Raw genomic sequence first — 18681 nt, 5'->3', positions numbered from 1 at the left:
TAGCTATATTCAACACGGTATGGCTATATTCAACACGGTATGTTAGGCTAGTAAACTATATTCAACACGGTATGGTAGGCTAGTAAGCTATATTCAACACGGTATGGTAGGCTAGTAAACTATATTCAACACGGTATGGTAGGCTAGTAAGCTATATTCAACACGGTATGGTAGGCTAGTAAGCTATATTCAACACGGTATGGTAGGCTAGTAAACTATATTCAACACGGTATGGTAGGCTAGTAAGCTATATTCAACACGGTATGGTAGACTAGTAAACTATAGGCAAAACGCACAAGTGGCAGCAGTGTATGATGTAGGCGTAAGTATTTTTGATATACAGGGACTAATTCAGACCACTTGACTGGTGCCAGGAGTCGGTCGCCGGATCCGGCCATCCACAGTTCACTGAAATGCCAGCAACTGATCTCAATTCCGAAAAAAACACAAGCCACCACTTTATTGTGACAAACCCTTAATACCCAATATATATTTTTTTTCAATGATAATTATGTTTGAGAGTTATTTGGTTGATATGTGCAACGCAAACTACATATTTTCTGTTTACCTGTCATTACCACATAACCAGTGCATCATATTGTTTTACCATTCCAAATGAGAGCGCTGGGGTTCTTGTACACATCACTTCAACTACGGACCACAGTAAAAGTTAATTGAAACAGCATGTAGGATAAATATAATCAGAATATCCAGCCAACTATGAGGTTCAGGATATTATAACTGGAATGTAGTCCTATTACTGCTATTGTCTGTTCAAGTCACTGTTTTATTGCATTCCAGCGACATTGATTACCTGGCCTTTGAACTGCAAGATGTGTTTATAATATTTAGGTGAGGAAGCTACTCAATTTACAGTATATGTGTTGCCACACTCCGAGTAGCATTTATTACAGATCTTCAAAATGTTTGTTTTAGAAGAAAAACGGAAACAAAATAAACTATAGCTGATCTTAGATATATGTCGTGTATATCCAAACAAGAATCCACTCATCCGACTCATTTGTTGTGCCATTATCACAGAATAAAGTACTTGAAACCACAGTAAAATGACAGTGGTATAACTTTTTTCTTTTTTTTAAGATTCTGTTTATTAGAAACCTTATTCATACATAGATACATTCATGTCATTTTGTACTTTTATACAACACAACGTTTTAAGCGACCCTCACAAGAGCAAATAAGGGAACGCAATATTGTACAAAAAAACAAGGAACAATAATATAACAGTATCAGACTGAGAAAGGGTATCCTGAAATATCATGTAAATAGTATCATATCATACCATTCTTTATAACCATGTCATTTCATATAACCATTTACAACCGCAAATAATGGAAATGCGAGATTGTATATTGATTGGAACATTAACATAAAACACTATTATATTAAGATAGGATATCCCCAAATATCATATTATTTCCATACTTTTACAATTTGCTACACATTATAAGATAAAAAGAAACACCATATAGTACATAACGAATACCAAATACAGGAGCCTACAAATGATAGTTAGTACCTCCGACCAATGCATTATAATCATTATAATTATAATATGCATACATCATAACGTTTTTAAAATGCGACGATATGTCTTTCAATCTTTCAGTTGTTTCTACTTTAAAAGTCATAAGGTACCGAGCAATCATTATGTATCATCCATTTGTTTATTTTTCACATAATCACTAACATGCTTCACTGTGTCTTTCACTGCTGGGGTTTGATCCGTATACATTCAACACTATAATACATTGTGCTGCCCAGATGTTAAAGGTTCACACACGAGCGTTTAGATTTTGTATGTCATATATGTTTATAACACGATATTTCTTTCCACTGAGCCTATTTTTCAGTCAAGTTCTACTTCCATTGATGCCCATTTCAAATGTGCACTTTTCCAGCGGTAACCGTTATTCCTGGGCCTATATCAAGTACAAAAAGCTTATTGAGAGTCTATCTATGGGATGTGCATTGACGAAGAAGACATATATCTCTGCTTGTTATTGCAATAAGGATCTCAAACAACTCTATGGTGGAAGAATAATTGAAGAATAATTGTCAGCACGTCTACAAGAACTATGATCTTCGATAGCAGCCAGCACGAACCCGTGTTTAAACAACAACCTCATCTGTTCTGATCCAACCCCCTAAAGTTATTCAGAGGCTGTTGGGGGGGGGGGGGGGCAATATCAAATATCTTGAGAAAGTTGTCAGCACATGAACGAATTCATGGCAAATAATATTTCAAAGCGCTGCAGCCATGGAGAGGTTGGCTTGGAGGTTTAAGATCCTCTGATTTGTGGCTTGGAGTCTGACTCCTTGCTCGTGACCGTGAACGTGCCGAAACACATGGCAGGGAACTAGAGAAAGCAGATAAGGGCATTGTGTTCGTCTCAACCAATGTCGTTCGTCTTAACCTATCTACATTGCCAGTGACAATGAATGCACGTAAATGGGATTCAGGAACATTGGTGAAGAATTGGCCTGATAGGTTTATCGCAAACTCTGGCCTCGTGTTTATTATATTGCTTTTCATTTTGTTAATTTAGTTTTCAAATCATTTTCAAAATAAATGGTTCATTTTCAAGGGTTTAGGAAATGACATCAGTCATGGACATCATGCACTAATTCCGTCCTTTGGGACGCAAGAATATTATCTCACAGTTGATTAACGTCTGTAGGCTATAGGTGTTTTACCACAACACTATGGTAGTACTATCCTGCATAACTCGGCAGATATTCTAAGTTATCGCAGCAGTATCACTTGGTCGTTTAGGGCCTACACCTAAAATATTTTCCTGAACATTTTGCGCCTTCTGATGGAGATGGAGCGAGAGTAGGCTAGGTGAGTGCATGCATGCATTTATAGCAATTGCAGACAGGAGAAACACTGCCTGTCAATCGATTATCCTTATGGTGCCACGTCTCTACTAAATCTAAAAGAAGCCCATAGCTTGCTCCCTCATCATCAGTCTCTTCTTCTTCATACGCCGGTTCTGGAACCAGATTTTAACCTGTTGATCGCTGAGGTTGAGGCGGTTAGACAGCTCCCTCCGCCGCTGTCTGGTGATGAACTCATTCAGTATGAACTCGCCCTCCAGTTCGGCCAATTGGAGCTTGGAGTAGGGCTTGCGTTTCTTTCGGGTCCGGGTGTGCATCGGGTACCACGGGGCACCTGGAGGGGGCATACAAGATATGGATAAGTCACACCAGTTAGGACTACAAATTAAGATCACAGTCACCTCCAAGACTATTCTCCTTTCAATGTGACTTCCTGTGCTGCGCACATAAACATGTGTTGTGTTACACTTTACTTGTTGTGGTCTAATCTATCTCGACCTTTCTAAGTCTGAATCTTATTCGATGACATGGGGAATGTTTGTTCAGAGGCTGCAGCTGAAATTCTGTTTCCTTCTTCGGAGTTTATACATAAAGGCAAAGGGACCACTAATTTACAGTAGTTTGTGTCACATGAAGTTTTACTGATGCAGTTAAAGCTGATGCAGTTAACGCGATAATTAAGTATTTCCTTGCAAAACCCCCAACATCCCCCCCCTTTAAAGGACACAGCGACAGATATGAATTATGTTAACGAGTCATTACAACGAAACCCCTCTCTATTTGATGCAGTCATCCACAGCGCCTCACCTCTTCAAATCACTGCACTCATTTGTTCTGCCTAATATTTGCGTAATATACATGTTATAACAAGCTAAATGATACAGATAAACCAAACTGATACATTCACATCGATAAGCTTATTCGTAATGATTTGTCTCTGACCCCGAGACGCATGCAGTGGCAGTTAGACCTAAGACCGTGGACTAAAATGGTCTGCAGCCTAAAGTCTCCTGGTTGAACACAAACGCTTGGAGCATGACCGAACATTTTAAGAAAACCCCTAGCGGCGTTTGTCTGCCACGCAAGTGAAGTCGCCTACAGGCAAAAAAACAAAACATGAGCATCATGATAACAAATCGCTAGAGCCAACAACAAACCTCTGGCTATGCTGAACTACACAATTCCTTTGATAATAAACGAGCATTTTGGGGATTTATAATATCATATAACAGTGTTTGGATGAATGAGGATGGGACCCACCTCCGCATGCAGCTATGTTGCCCGAGTGGGCGGTGTGGTTTCCTGGTGACAGAAGGGTCTGAGGGTCGCTGGAGGAAGTTTTGCTGCCCTCGTTGAGAAGCGAGGAGCTGGAATCGGATTCCAGAGATTGGCAGGACGGCGGGTCTTGAGCGAGTTGCTCGGTCCCATAATTATACTTAGAAAATGCACCAATGTTATTGCTGCCCATGCCAGAGTGCATCCCGTGATCAGATGTTATGAATGATGATGTGTCCCTCGCTTTATCCTCTCGCTTTAGGCTGCTCCCGCCACCACCTGAACAGCTCTCTCTGCTGCTCACGCTGCCATTGCTATAATAACATTTACTCTCCTCCGGTCGAGTAATTTCACACGACCGGTTGAAAGAAGGGTTAATAGACACGGGGCTGCTAAAGTAGGATTGAGAGTATCCATTGCAGGGCTCCGATGGGTTCCACGGGAGGGAGCAAGCATTGTCCCTTCTCGGGTAGGGGAGAGACGCCAGTTGTCCCCCCGAGGCTCGGAAATTCGGAAAGTAAAAAGTGTCTCCAGTGTGGATGTTTACCAAAGGTCCCACAAACCCGGGATTAAGAAGATTATGCTCGCCCATTTCCGCGGGCCCGACCAACAGCTTCTAGTTTATTGCAATCTGACATTTAACGTAGTTTAACCTGGGGGTGCACCTGATTGGTCAACCTAAAGTCATGTGATCTAAGGACTTTATTATGCTACACAGGGGTACCACCCACTTGGTCCACCTCAGACAAAACAAAACATTAACTGTATTACGGGGTTTATGTGCTTTAAAAAAATACTATAAATGTTTTATTAAATATGTATAATCTTGTCTTTCTTCTCTGGAACCCAGTCGATTCCAAACCTACTTCTCCTTTTTTTCTCCTCTACTATACAAATATATGTAACAGTCCCTTGTCTCGTTTAATATTTTTATTAGCTGGCAAAGGTTTTAAAATACTATTTCTTATGAAAACTATTTATTTTCCTAGAAGGAGAATGTGCATCGTTTTTTCGATCAAATTATGTTTGAATTAAATGTCAAATAAAGCTGTGATGTCCGTCTTTTACAAGCTTGTTTTAAGAAAAGACTGATGCTCATTGCCGCTCTCTACTTTAGCGGCTCTGTTAAAATCAGACGTTATTCTATAAGGTTACTTTAAGAGTGTATATCTCACATAATATTCTCCCTTACACCCATGAACAACTTTAACAGATACCCCCTATAAACGTTCGCAGCCAAACTCTATGAGGACGGTGATAGGCCTATACCTCTCACAATTATTTTATATAAACTTTACAAGTTAGCAGAGGGAACTTAACAGATTCAATCGTTGGAGACGTGCTGAACCATATTCCATTAATGAGTTGATTTGTAGTATTATCATTCTGAAGATGCTCTGTAGGAATCGCTATTATGCATCACAGTGTAGCTGTTATAATAGCAAAGCACCGCTAGAGAGCAATTTTAGAGGAAAAATACTTTCTTATATGCTATAGTACAACAGCAAAAATGAATGCTTAGTCTCAGCAAAAAAATGTAATCACTTTACCATATTTAAAAAAATACGACTCCTATGCATATCATTCAGGCACGTAGCCAACAGTTAGCAAATACATTCCAATGTGGTCTAAGCCTGTGAAAATGTTCAACATATACGCCAGTGGATGGTATGGTACCATATTCTTTCTCTTTCTTCTCCTCCCATCTGGTCCACAGATCCTCTCATCAATTGCATTGAAGGTATCTGGAAATGCTTAGACTTAGAGTGCATTCTTAGATATAAATCCTTCTAATATATAGCTTAGTACTGGCACTCATATTAATTCTTCTGACGTTACGTAATGTTTAGACACCGGGCAAGACCGACAAAAACAAACTTATCTACACTTACAATACACATCATTTAGCAGACGCTCTTATCTAGAGCGACTTACAGGAGCAATTAGGCTTAAGTGCATTGCTCAAGGGCACATCGATAGATTTTTCACCCAGTCTACTCTGGAATTGGAACCAGCAAATTGTTGATTACTGTGCCAACACTCTCAACCGCTAGGTTAACTGCCACCTCAGATCTGCAAATTTGTAATAAAAAATGCATACCCCTTTTAAATGTAATTATGTAACGTCTCTTATGCGCACCTGTGTATACTTATGGGTTAAGGCTCATTGCCTATGATCCCAGATGTCTGTAGCACTGGTGACGATTAGTAGGCATAAATAAGGCCTACTAAATAAAAACTTACATAAATTAATGAATGCATATTGCTCTGAATATGTCCGTTCTACTCAAGTGCATGAGCAAAATTGCGCTTTATTGATCTTAAAACATGTTAACCATTCACATTATTTTCACGAAGAATGCGTTACCACAATATCAATTAAATATCACGCGCGGTTTTACGTCATAAGGATATTGCAACATATATAACTGTGTGTTGAGGGTATGGTAAAGGAATATAACTCCTTACCATCCCATTTGATGTATAATAATACTGATGATCTGCTATAACGTGGATTTATAACTCTTTGTCCAAAACAATTTGACAATTTACGTTATGTTCATATTATACGTCATAACAGCATATCTATGTAAAATAGAAAATAGAAAATATCGGTAAATAAAATAACTTAGACCTACTGATAACATAATTGTAGTAGTTATATTACATGTTAGATGTAAATGTTAAATATGTGGCATTTTGTACTTGCAATTTGAATATTCCTGCATATACAAGAAGTACAAAGCTTTATCTGAGAATACTAGCCTAAGTAGTTTTACATAGGCTACATTGGTCGCTGCACAATTTTCAACTCAGACATTATTTGATGCAACCCACACGTTATTTGATCATCGTCAGCAGTGACAGATATCACAGAGAACCAGCGCGCCTCAGCCTCTAAATAGAACGAAAAATATACATCTGATATTGGAGACGCTGCTTTGAATTATTTGAGTTTTTATCTGGCCTCGTGCACTTTCAGAATTTATTGTCCAATCATTGCAGACCCTTAGTAAGTATTGCAATGCAGTACTACAACATAAATGTTATTATATGTTATGAGTCTAGCTACAGCCGTCTGAGCACTATGGGAGATTACTTGGTATCGGTTTAGTTCACAACCTCTCATGTTCTTAATTACGACATAGTAATCCATTCTAGGAAAAGTTGCCAAAGCAAAAACCTTAATTACAAGACGATATAATGTCTGTAACCATGTAATGATAAGTCCATGACCATTTTCAAAGTAGAGCTTTAATTATCGATATATATATATATATATTAAAAGTGAATCTGCATTATATATAATAGTTCCACATTACCTCAAAGAGAATAGAGGCAACAGCGTCGTTGTGCCGCAGCAGACAGCAGACCAGACCCCCAATGCCACCACGCCTTCGATCCAGACCAGCTCTCCAACAAGCCTAGTTCACATTCACACTGAACGATTTCTGGATTCACATTTGATACAGACGATACCTTTGGAAGCGTAGGGGAATTGAGCAACACTCAACTGATATTCTGTGATATTCTGAGAAAGTAAGTAATTTTGATAGGTCTATATTATTTTACAAAACGACAGTTGGGAAATACTGGTTGTCAGTTCAAGGTCACTGTCTCGTGCGTTGTCTGCAGGCTCGGGATTGGAATTTCTGTCTTGGAATCTCTCGGCCTGTCCAGACAGGGCAATAACGGAAACAAAGGACTTTTTTTACTCCACTTTGACTTTGTGCAGACAGGTTGCCACGGTTATGGCCTCGGATCTTTTTTAAAGTTCCCCTCAAGGATAAGACCTCCCTGATTGTGAACAACGCTTAGAGAACGGCAAGATTTTAAGTGTAGCCTATTTAATTCTGTCTATTTTAATATAGGAAGAAATTTCCATTTAGAAAAAATAGTAGTGAACTAGAGTAAACTGTTAAAATAGGCTTCTGTTATAAAATATGGTTATATTAAACTTTAAATTATAAATAATTAGGATTTAATATCATACCTATAACGAAGTGGCTCGTGCTACAATATTAGATATTTTAACACCAGTCTATGGGTGCACACCCTTTGAACTTGACAGTCAAAACATTTGTTCAAAACATTTGTTTTTGGAAGATCATTGCGAAATATCATATAATTGCCTTTGAATATTTTTTTTAAATAAATTATAAAGTTCAATATGTGTGTGTGTGTGTGTGTGTGTGTGTGTGTGTGTGTGTGTGTGTGTGTGTGTGTGTGTGTGTGTGTGTGTGTGTGTGTGTGTGTGTGTGTGTGTGTGCGTGCGTGCGTGTGTGTGGTTCTGCCTAGCAATTATCAAATTCTTTCAAAACAGCTGAGGGAATTTATTAATATATTTAGTGGTTACAAATCCATCACAATCTATCTATTTTCAATCAATTAACATATACTCAGGTATTTTACGCATAGCCCAATTATGCATAACATTATTATTCCTAATCCGTTAGAACAGCAATCAGTAGGCCTAAGTAAATAGCTACAAACGAACCACCATCTACATAATTTGGCGTTGGAAGAGCCTGTAGCTATAGCTAAAAAAATGACGCAAATAGCATTACCAACACAACATAAACCATTTATATGAATAATCTTGAAAATATTCGTTATGTTGGGATATAAGAAATGTATAAATGTATAAATGTATAAACGCTATGGAGCATAATCGTTATGTTGGGATTTAAGAAATGGATAACATCACCACAACAAAACAACAATATGCATAATGAATATAGCGTACTGTATAATGATAACAAAAACAAAAGGAAAACTTCACTAACAACAATAATAAGAACCACCAATTCAGTCAGTCACATGGACGGGTTGGTTGTTTAGGGTTGGCTTAGATTGTTGACAACATGTAAACTATATTTCGTCTCCAATGTTTATTGAAAACATAAACACATTTGCACAATGAGCACTTGTTGTCTCTCAAATACATTGTTATAGTTATCGGTTAACTAGCTAGCGAATTTTAGCCATATTAGCATGGACATTAGTCAAAACACCTCAAAACAAGACATGGTATAAATTTAACAACAACAATAATAACAATACTATGTTATAATATGAATATGATTTAGTGTTAGGATCATATATAGGTCTATTGATGTTAAAAAGTAATAGCCTAATAGTAATAATGATCATTGCAAGATGCAGCATCGTTTGTTGTATAGATGGGTTAGCTGACAATGTCACGAAAACAATGCGTGCGCGTCAACAGGGGCAGAAGTCTGTTTGTTGTTGTGATTCTGGATAGCCATATAGCTAGCAACAATTACAATAACTACCATGTGGGGAATCGTAGTTGATAGCTGGTTTCAGCTGGTTTTATATTGTTCTTGATACCATGGCTTGTTTTGAGGTGTTTTGACTAATGTCTATGGCTAAAATTCGCTAGCTTAATAACCAACATCTGTAACGATGTATTTGAGAGACAACAAGTGGTCATTGTGCACATGTATTTAGGTTTTCAATAAACATTGGAGAGGAAATATATTTTATATGTTGTCAACAATCTAAGGCAACCCTAAACAACCAACCCGTCCATGTGACTGACTGAATGAATTCAAAAATAAATCCAAGTTTCATTTCTACACGCTGGTATTTTCACCTTGCCACCACCAGAGGTTATCAGCCCCCTTCTCAATTCAGCTTTTTCCCTCTAGAACCCTGCTCAGCAACATGCTGGCTGGGACCAGCGCCATCTATTTGGTTGGGCCGGGGCCTGTAGGCATCCACAAGCTATTCACTCTATAGCCCTATTTCATATTTTAACCAGACTAAGCCGACACATTAGCCAAAGCTTTCATTTACATGTTGAAACTTTTTGGTTACTTGTTATAATCTAAAGGAAGTAAGTGTACGAAAACATGCCATTTTCACTGGACAAATTATTCCATTCCATTTGGAGTGAAGGTGTCTTGTGTTTTGGATTGGACAAAACACTCTTTCCTGAAATTATCAGTTAGAATGCCGAAAATGATTGACAATATTGAGTGAATAAACTTTTAAAACAAACGATTTAAGCCTTTGCGTGAATGATTCAAGAATTTCGACACCCTCGGTGCCTGATTAAATTAGCAATTGTTTCACTAAATTGTCTAACTCAACACGCAATATCTAAGCTTGTCACATCATAGATATGAGTCAATTTTCATAATTCTCAACTTAAAACGTTCTCAGATATTGTAGATTGAGCGTGATGTATGAAAATTAACTAGGCTAATATGAAATGCTGGATTATATAAAGTAAACGTCTGAATAATTGTTCTGGATTTGTCATGATTCAAATTGTCCATTCACTTTCAGTGTATTTAGTGCAAATACAAGATTTGTAGAAGTATGAAGTAAGTTTACAACAAATAGTTCGTGTGTTGGGTGGTGTGGGTGGTGTGGTTGGGGTGGGGGCTATTTGTCATTTGGTTTGCCTTCATTGCAAAATATTATTTTAAATAAAATCGTGTTTGTAATATTTGAATAGAAAGGCAGCATATTGACATCCTTAAATAAAGCACCGTGTTTTACTTGTCTGTACAGGACGATATGTCAAGTATTCAAAGAATGGATAACTATATATGATATGGATAACTATATATGTTTTGAATTTGAGATTAACAATTGCAAACTGATACCACAATCACATCTCATTTATTTTCAGCATTTATCTTACCCAAAACATTATTAGAACACAGCCAAAACATTCCCCAGAGAGAACAAATTAATTATTCATGTGTTAAAAACCCCTCTTGTCAAATACAACTATATTTCCTAACACAACAATGCAAACTGGTCGGTCTATTTTGACGTACTAAGAGTCAAATTTCCAAAGTTGATCAAAGATTGCATTGTTATTGCACATGCATAACAATGCCTATAGCAGCTGAACCAAGCAAAAGTGTACTTTCTAGCACAAAAAGGAATACCAGTTGTCTAAAATGTGATGTCATTTGACCAAATATGCATAAATAAAATAAGAAAATGGCTATTACCTTAAATCAGTATGCTGTGGCGACGTCCCACTTCGGCATATTTCATTTATTCTCAGACAGAAACTGCGCGTGAGGTGAGCCGTGTCTCGAGCCCAGGACACGTCATGGCTGCTCCCTGCAGTCAGATAGGCGTCGGTGTTTGGAGACGTCAACGTTCTACCTGTCCTTTGTGGTCAATAACACACACGCACACTTCATGATGAGTGCATGAAACCATTGGTTGGTTTTGAGTAGCACGGGGCTGAGAGAGAGAGAGAGAGAGAGAGAGAGAGAGAGAGAGAGAGAGAGAGAGAGAGAGAGAGAGAGAGAGAGAGAGAAGAGAATAACCCACTTTGAGAGGAAGGTATGCTCTGTTTAACACAAACGATGACACAGAAACCCAAATGTTAACGAAAAGGCTCACTCAGAGTTGGTCACCAGTCAGAGATGGTCAGGCCAGTAGGATATCGGTGCATTTCCCCTTTTTATGTATTTATGGCATGTCATTAAGTCTAGCTGTCTAGACAGGGAAAAAAACACATTATTTGCCTGCAAACAACCCGTTGCCTGCAAACAACCAGGCCTTCCCTGCTAAGCTCGCCCAGCCCCCTGTTTAGTATTCACGCGCTGCTCTGATGTCAAGGTCAAAGTGGCTGGCTGCATAGTCACGGTCAAGGGTAAAGAGGTGCCCCAGACGTCAAACACCGCTATTTATATGCTTCGCATTTGCTTACTACAATTTTAAAGAAGCATTATCAGGTTGACCAATGAAGCATATGGCCACAAGTAGTCCTGTGGGTAATGGTGCGTAATGTTTCAAGAAACTGAGAAAAAGGGCATAGTGTTATTTGCTTGATGTTTGGTGAGTGGTCCCATCTCTCTCTCTCTCTCTCTCTCTCTCTCTCTCTGTGTGTGTGTGTGTGTGTGTGTGTGTGTGTGTGTGTGTGTGTGTGTGTGTGTGTGTGTGTGTGTGTGTGTGTGTGTGTGTGTGTGTGTGTGTGTGTGTGTGTGTGTGTGTGTGTGTGTGTGTGTGTGTGTGTGTGTGGTGTGTCCTTTAAAAACAGAAACAAGCCTGGTAACAATAAAAAAATCTAAGAATATCTATAGTATAATTGGTTCTATAAAATAGGCCTAACAATGGCGGAGACGATGATACTATAACTGCTTCAATACATTTACAGAATGAATAGGTTATGGACTTTGGACGGAATTCTATAGCTTGGAATACGGGCGTGTGAACCAACTTTAAAATAAGCAGGAATCGCTAAATTAATTTAAACGTAAGTTTATATCCAGTTTTAGGCGCAAAATACTTACTTTACATTCCTTGAGAAATTATAGATAACATATGACATATATATATGACACATACACTATTACTCAAGTATACGAAAAGGTATTTCGGTGGCCCGTAGTCAACCTGAAAAAGCAAGTCAATATCACGAGTCACGAGTAACTGCGGGTAAATCATGGAGAAGGTCTCCTCTGTTATGGAATGCGTCGTTATTTCTAGGGTAAGGAAAACATATGTGGATGCATTAAGCTGTGGTAAGTCTATGGATTTAGTGAAACTGAAGTACGTTACTTTAGCATGAACTTGGATTTAAAGAATATAGCCTAGCTGCCAAAATATCAACATTGTGTGTGCGTGTTTTTGTGTGTGTTTGTGTGTTATGGAATATTTTATTTATTCAGGGTATTGTGTTTCTTTAGGAAGGTAAGAAGACATTAAGACATTGTATGCCTACATTGCTTTGATCTAAATGTAGGTGCGCATGAAAAACCAAATATAGCCTGTCACTGATCGTTTATTCGTTTGCTGTTCAATACCGAACACGAGGCTTGCGAATACTGTTGCTGTGTCCTGGTACATCTGGTAAGCAGACATTTCTATTATATTGAGTTGAGTTGAAGGAAGTAATTGGAAGAATCAGAAAGATCCAAGAAGACGTCGTAATCTCACATTGCAAGCCTCCACATTAAACTTTGTGGAAAGGTTAATTCTCTACTTAAACAACAGTGCAATATAAACTTATTATACAGGCCTGTATTAGGTGGGCCTATTACATAAGCCTACCCATACAACCTATCCTAAGTTAACGCGTCAAAGGATTTACAGTTGAATATGAATCATTTTTGTCCTATGGATCTCCTAGGCGTACATATCAATTTCATACATGTATATCCAAAGCACGTATGCACATATATCCTCTTCTATACAAACGGTTCGTCAATGCCAGGGCTGTTCAATGTCAGTCCTGCTTGTTGGACTGGCCACGAGGATGTCAGACATAATGCACCGCAAACTACGTTCCACTGAGTGAATATGATTACTTACTACAGGCGCCAGGAAAGAACCACAATATTTCATTCATGATATTTCAACAGATAACCTTGTTTGACCGGGGTGAAAATATTGAAATGATGTTAATCATCATCATGTCTTTATGAAACATGTCACCAGTATGTTTAAAACACCACCATAGAGTGCACATAGCCTACTGCAGGAGATACATTTACAAGACTGTCTGCTTCCAAGGCACCTGAACAGCTCCTAATGATCTGTACTGTATATAGCCCACTATAAACAGAAAACAAAAGAAAACGAATGTGCATTTATGTGTAATATTCACGGACTTTAATTGCTTACAATCATTCAAGTTGCATGACAGACATTATCCTTCACTGATAAAGGAACACAAAGAGTTTGAGACATTCCAATTTACAGCCCTGTCATACGGAGAATATGCATTAAATAATGAAGGCATTGCACTGTACATGTATAACAATAGCAGCCTTGCTTTTACCCTATTAACAAGAAAGACAGAAAAGACAGGAGGACAAAATACAGCTTCTGAAATTCGGAACGGGAACAGTTTTAAAGAACCATTGCATCATCCGTCGCCCCCGCAAAAACCCAGTCTGTGAGTTCTTGGCTGAAGAAATTGTTTTTGTGTGTAGAATTTCGAGTTAATTGAAGTTATCGTTCTCCCTGACAAGTTTATGTCAATATTTCAGTTAACTTTCTGTTGATGACATGAGGAAAATATCTTGTTTTCATCTGGCTGTCTGTTGGATGAAAAGTCTTGGAAATGTCAATATTCCTCGTGAGATTGATTTGAGAGAAAAAAACACGCAATCCTTGTGTCTTTTTGAAATACAAATATCGTTTTAAATATTATATATTTATATATGTACATTCATATAAAACAAAGTTGAACTGATTTCTCAATATTTTCACAGTTTTTAGAGCATTTCTTTCTCTAAATCGAAAAAAGAGGGTTTGTAGCGTGGAGTGTGTGGACCATTGGAATTGAATTAAAATACACTGCCGACGTGTTCTTCTGGCTTGGTTGTCGCTAAGAGGTAAATCATGGATTGGAAGATGGTGGGATGGATATCAGCTGCAGTGTAGAATGGGCCGGGAATCTATCAGGTAGTATGCATATGATTACTAGTCTTGGATTTACTGACAAATTTCTTCTCTTTCACCCGTCGGTTCTGGAACCAAATGGTGACTTGGCGCTCTGAGAGGTTGGTCCCGGCAGAGATGCGTCTTCTCTTGTCTTTGGTGATGAACTTGCTGCCAGCGTACTCTTTCTCCAGCTCCTTCAGTTGGAGCTTGGTGTAGGGAACCCGCTTCTTACGTCCACGACGGTAGCTACTGACCTCAGGCTGCAAAGGGACTACGTCTGGAGAGAAAAGGAGATATGTATTACGCAAACACTTTTCACCACTATTCACTAATCTGATTAATTCAAATGTTTTATTTTTATTTTTTATTTCACCTTTATTTAACCAGGTAGGCTAGTTGAGAACAAGTTCTCATTTGCAACAAATCTATTTCATGTATCAATATGTTTGTTATGGAGATGCCTTTTATGTAAAAAAAATAACTCATAGACATTAGATTCAGCCTAATAAATTATCTATGGGCGAAATTGAAACATGACCCGCGATATTTTTGGACGCACAATTGGTATTTACTTTTTTATTGGTATACGTTTTTATCTATAAGCTTTCCTCCATGATGTTCAAATACAAGCATATATCAAGCACATTGTTATATATATTTAGCTAGGTACGCAAGGTGTATGAGGTATTAGAACATATTTTCTTTGAGTTACAGGCACTCAGTATACATGAAAAATTTGTGAAATATTTTATTTCTTCAAAATATAAGAATATTGATCCGTAATAAAGATATGAATGACACAGAAATGGGCCTTGGGGGTCGATACATGGTTTATACCTCCTTGTATACATCGAAAAGATGATGTAAGTATAGTATTGTTTCAGATTTTTATGAGAAAAACATGTTTAGCCTTGCTGATGTACACAATGTTACCCCCAAATACTTAACGATGTTCATATAATACTCACAATGTTTATGGTTTTGAAATAAATATGTGAATATACCAACAATACCTATTTCAACAGTGGACATATCATTGCGTAATTATGCAGATATGCCCTGGATCTTTGAAGATGTTTGGTATTGTACTGTGATGATCCGATGAGCACCTACTAATCAAGAACCTGTTGACGCGCTCAACCTTTTGCATAACATCATCTGACGATTGATTTAAGTTGGGAATTGGGATGCGACTTGAGCTACCTATAGCTATGAGTTAGGATTGTCTGGCTTGCTCAAAAAGTTGTCTATAACAGACCCATAGGCTACACGTGTGTGTGTGCGTGCGTGCGTGCGTGCGTGCGTGCGTGTGTGTGTGTGTGTGCGTGTGTGTGTGTGTGTGTGTGTGTGTGTGAGAGAGAGTTTTTTTGTGTTTGTTTTATGCGTGTGTGTTGTGCGTCATGCGCGCGCGCTCGTCGTCCGCGTGTGTGTTTTTGAGGAATCTCCTGGAAAAGGAGGCAAAATGGCGTGAGGGGAGAGCTGGGGCAACAACTCCTCCGTGTCCGAAATGCAAATACACATTTCACCAAGACGATAAAACCTTGTGGTTAACTAAGCACTCTAGTAAACACCGTGTAAACAGCATACTGGACGCTTATGGACCGTATTTTCTTTATCAAATATCAGACTAGGCTATGTAGCCAATACAAAAGGAAAGCTTGTCTTTCCAAAAGTCATTGAATTATAAATACTTATGAAATACTTATGCAACACAGTATTTGAGTCAGATATTAGATGCTTTGGTCATGGGCGAATGGAACATTGATTCTCACATGCAAAACGCGCCCTCGCGAAACATTGGGCGCTATTGACAAAGATTCGGCAGAGATTTATTGGCACAATCCAAACAGTAGCCTAGCTTGCTTTCATAATACAAGCGGCAAAGGTATGTTGTTATGCCGCTGCATGACTGACTACCTGGTTTAAGCACTATTGTATTCATGTTGTGACTTGTAAATAACAAAGCTGAGACTAATTGTTTTGTTTCTACAATGCGCGTTTATGGTGTTTATCACCAGATACATAAAATCACACCGGGTAAGCTATTTTCTATGACGATAGATTTTTCATCTGTGATTTCAACTAAAGCACAAACCATGGTGTTGAGTTAAATTGAAGGACGTGACATTGATTTTGGCATATTGAAGCGATCAGCCTCATAACCAGCCAACCGCGCCAACACTCCCCCTGTATTAGAGGACCCAGTGGATGAAAATAGCCTACCATGCCTGACTGTCATTTTCTTTACGCTGTGAAATTTTGCACAAATATTACGCTGTCCCTACAGAATGTATCAAATGGATGCTATACATTGTCGTTTATACTCTACACACAACACTTGACATAAAGGCTTAGCCATGGCTTTGGCTTGCCACATGGTAAATTATAAGGCTACGTTATGATGAGGAAACCATTGCATTTAATGATAGGTAATAACAAGGGTGGGGGTTATGACATTTTAAAAATGTTTAATTTCATACCTGGAAATGAAGATTTCCAAAGATGAGTGGACTGTGTTTGTTCCTTGGAACAGTACACCTGCCCATCCCAGCCATTCGACAGAGCCCAGTGCTGGTAGCCCTCCATAGGAATCAACGCGTCGTGCCTGGGTTCGGGGTGGCTGATCCCGGGAACCACTGACATATCTAGATATCCAGGAACCGCTTGGTATGAGCTAGCAAAACTGGGGTAGAAGGCGAACTCTTTCGCCCTGCTAGACAGCTCTTCGGTGGGCAAAGCGGTGCTGGTGGGGTCGCCATATTTCTCTGCAGGGTGGTACGAGCAGGGCTTCTGCTGCAAGTTCACGTTGTGCGAGTGAGATAACCTACAACCGTAATAAGGGTTTCCAAACGGATAACCGTAGCTCAGAGATGGACTGGAGGAGGTTTGGGGAGCAGGACACTGTCGGCCGGTGTCTGGGGAAGATATATCCGAGTACATAGAGCCCTGATGGGTCGCTATAGTTCCCGAATGTCGCCCCAACCCAGGGTGCGACATTAGGTCCCTGCAATGGGTCGCCGGGCAATTCCCGCTCAATCCCTCCATTGTTTGGTTTTTATTCGGATTGTTTTCATTCGGGCTTTTTTCATAAACGTACATCAAGGTGTCCGCCCAGCGTGGATGCAGAACCAGTGAAGTTGTCATATCAGGGGTTGCGGATGCTTTTTAAAAGTCGACTACTCCAAGACGGACACCTCATTTCCAACTACATATTACGCGAGCGCATGCGCAACCATGACCCCGTGTGTCCAGTTCGTTATGGTTCTGACACGTGATATGCTAACCAGCCCGAAGAGATTGAGGCTTGTGAGTGGGGGGAGAAAATCCCTATAAACAACTAGCAGCTCACGTTTCATCGCTTCTTTCTGGGGAATACAGGGTCTTATCATTGGCTGAAGTCACATACGCGAACATCTTTAAAGGGGAGGTTGGAAACCTTAGACGAAGAAGGGGAAATGAAAACAACCTGCAAAGTTTGGCCGACACTGGAAAACATTAACCTGAAGTAGCCACAGGTACTCTAGTGGTTAGAGCGTTGGACCGTTAACTGAAAGGTTACTAGTTCGAATCCCCGAGCGGACAAAGTGAAAAATATGTGAATATAACCTTGAGCAAGCCAATTAACCATTATTGCCCAGGACAAGAACGTCTGCTAATTTACTTAAATGTTATGAAACATTTAATTACTGAGCGTGAGGGAAAAAAATGTTATTATAATAAATGAATATGCAGGTCTAGGCATTTTTATATTTATACTAAAGTAAACATATTGCATCATATTTCACTCGCTTCAATGCGTGACAGTGTGCTGGTTTCACTAACAAATGAAATGTTACATACAATAATCTCTTTTAGAGTCAGAGTGGAAAATGTTTTGGCTGCATGACGATTAAAATGCATATTCAGACTTGCATATTCATAGAAGTGGTTAACACACTATTGACCATGTCTACATTTGTTTTAATATCATATATTTTTCGACTAACATTGGTCTGGCAATGCAGACACAAATGCACATTTCTTATGAATACAAATAATTATATGATCGACAATTGGTAAATCATTAAGGCTATATGTTTGGCTGTAAACTGTGTCAACTACGGCTAATCAGTTTCAGGATTTCGAAACTGTGTTGGCATGAATTCAACTTCT

At 38.9% G+C, this 18681-nt stretch overlaps 2 protein-coding genes across 2 annotated transcripts; both read right to left on the bottom strand.

The window, feature by feature from the left end:
* Positions 1-1387: 1387 nt before the first annotated feature.
* LOC135504078 (homeobox protein Hox-C12a-like) lies at positions 1388-4736 on the bottom strand. The gene is made up of 2 exons (XM_064922357.1): positions 4123-4736; positions 1388-3196 (listed from the first exon to the last, which is right to left on the bottom strand). Exons 1-2 carry the CDS (start codon positions 4727-4729, stop codon positions 2958-2960), a joined length of 846 nt encoding a protein of 281 aa, XP_064778429.1. The 5' UTR covers positions 4730-4736; the 3' UTR covers positions 1388-2957.
* A 9669-nt stretch (positions 4737-14405) lies between these two features.
* Positions 14406-17673, bottom strand: LOC135504075 (homeobox protein Hox-C13a-like). Its single transcript, XM_064922353.1, has 2 exons — positions 17010-17673; positions 14406-14806 (listed from the first exon to the last, which is right to left on the bottom strand). Exons 1-2 carry the CDS (start codon positions 17671-17673, stop codon positions 14547-14549), a joined length of 924 nt encoding a protein of 307 aa, XP_064778425.1. The 3' UTR covers positions 14406-14546.
* Positions 17674-18681: the final 1008 nt, after the last annotated feature.

The sequence above is a fragment of the Oncorhynchus masou genome, chromosome 18 (assembly GCF_036934945.1).
Source record: "Oncorhynchus masou masou isolate Uvic2021 chromosome 18, UVic_Omas_1.1, whole genome shotgun sequence".
Classification (NCBI taxonomy): Eukaryota; Metazoa; Chordata; class Actinopteri; order Salmoniformes; family Salmonidae; genus Oncorhynchus; species Oncorhynchus masou.
The sequence above is the reverse complement of the archived record's forward strand: the minus strand, read 5'-3'. Positions and strand labels throughout refer to the sequence as shown.

What these genes read in the sequence shown, in the direction of transcription:
- LOC135504078 (XM_064922357.1), bottom strand. Translation starts at nt 4,729, where the DNA reads ATGGGCGAGCATAATCTTCTTAATCCCGGGTTTGTGGGACCTTTGGTA. An exon ending in CAACATAGCTGCATGCGGAG is followed by an intron (nt 3,197 to 4,122) that starts GTGGGTCCCATC and finishes TGCCCCCTCCAG; the next exon opens with GTGCCCCGTGGTACCCGATG.
- LOC135504075 (XM_064922353.1), bottom strand. Translation starts at nt 17,673, where the DNA reads ATGACAACTTCACTGGTTCTGCATCCACGCTGGGCGGACACCTTGATG. An exon ending in TTGGAAATCTTCATTTCCAG is followed by an intron (nt 14,807 to 17,009) that starts GTATGAAATTAA and finishes TTTTCTCTCCAG; the next exon opens with ACGTAGTCCCTTTGCAGCCT.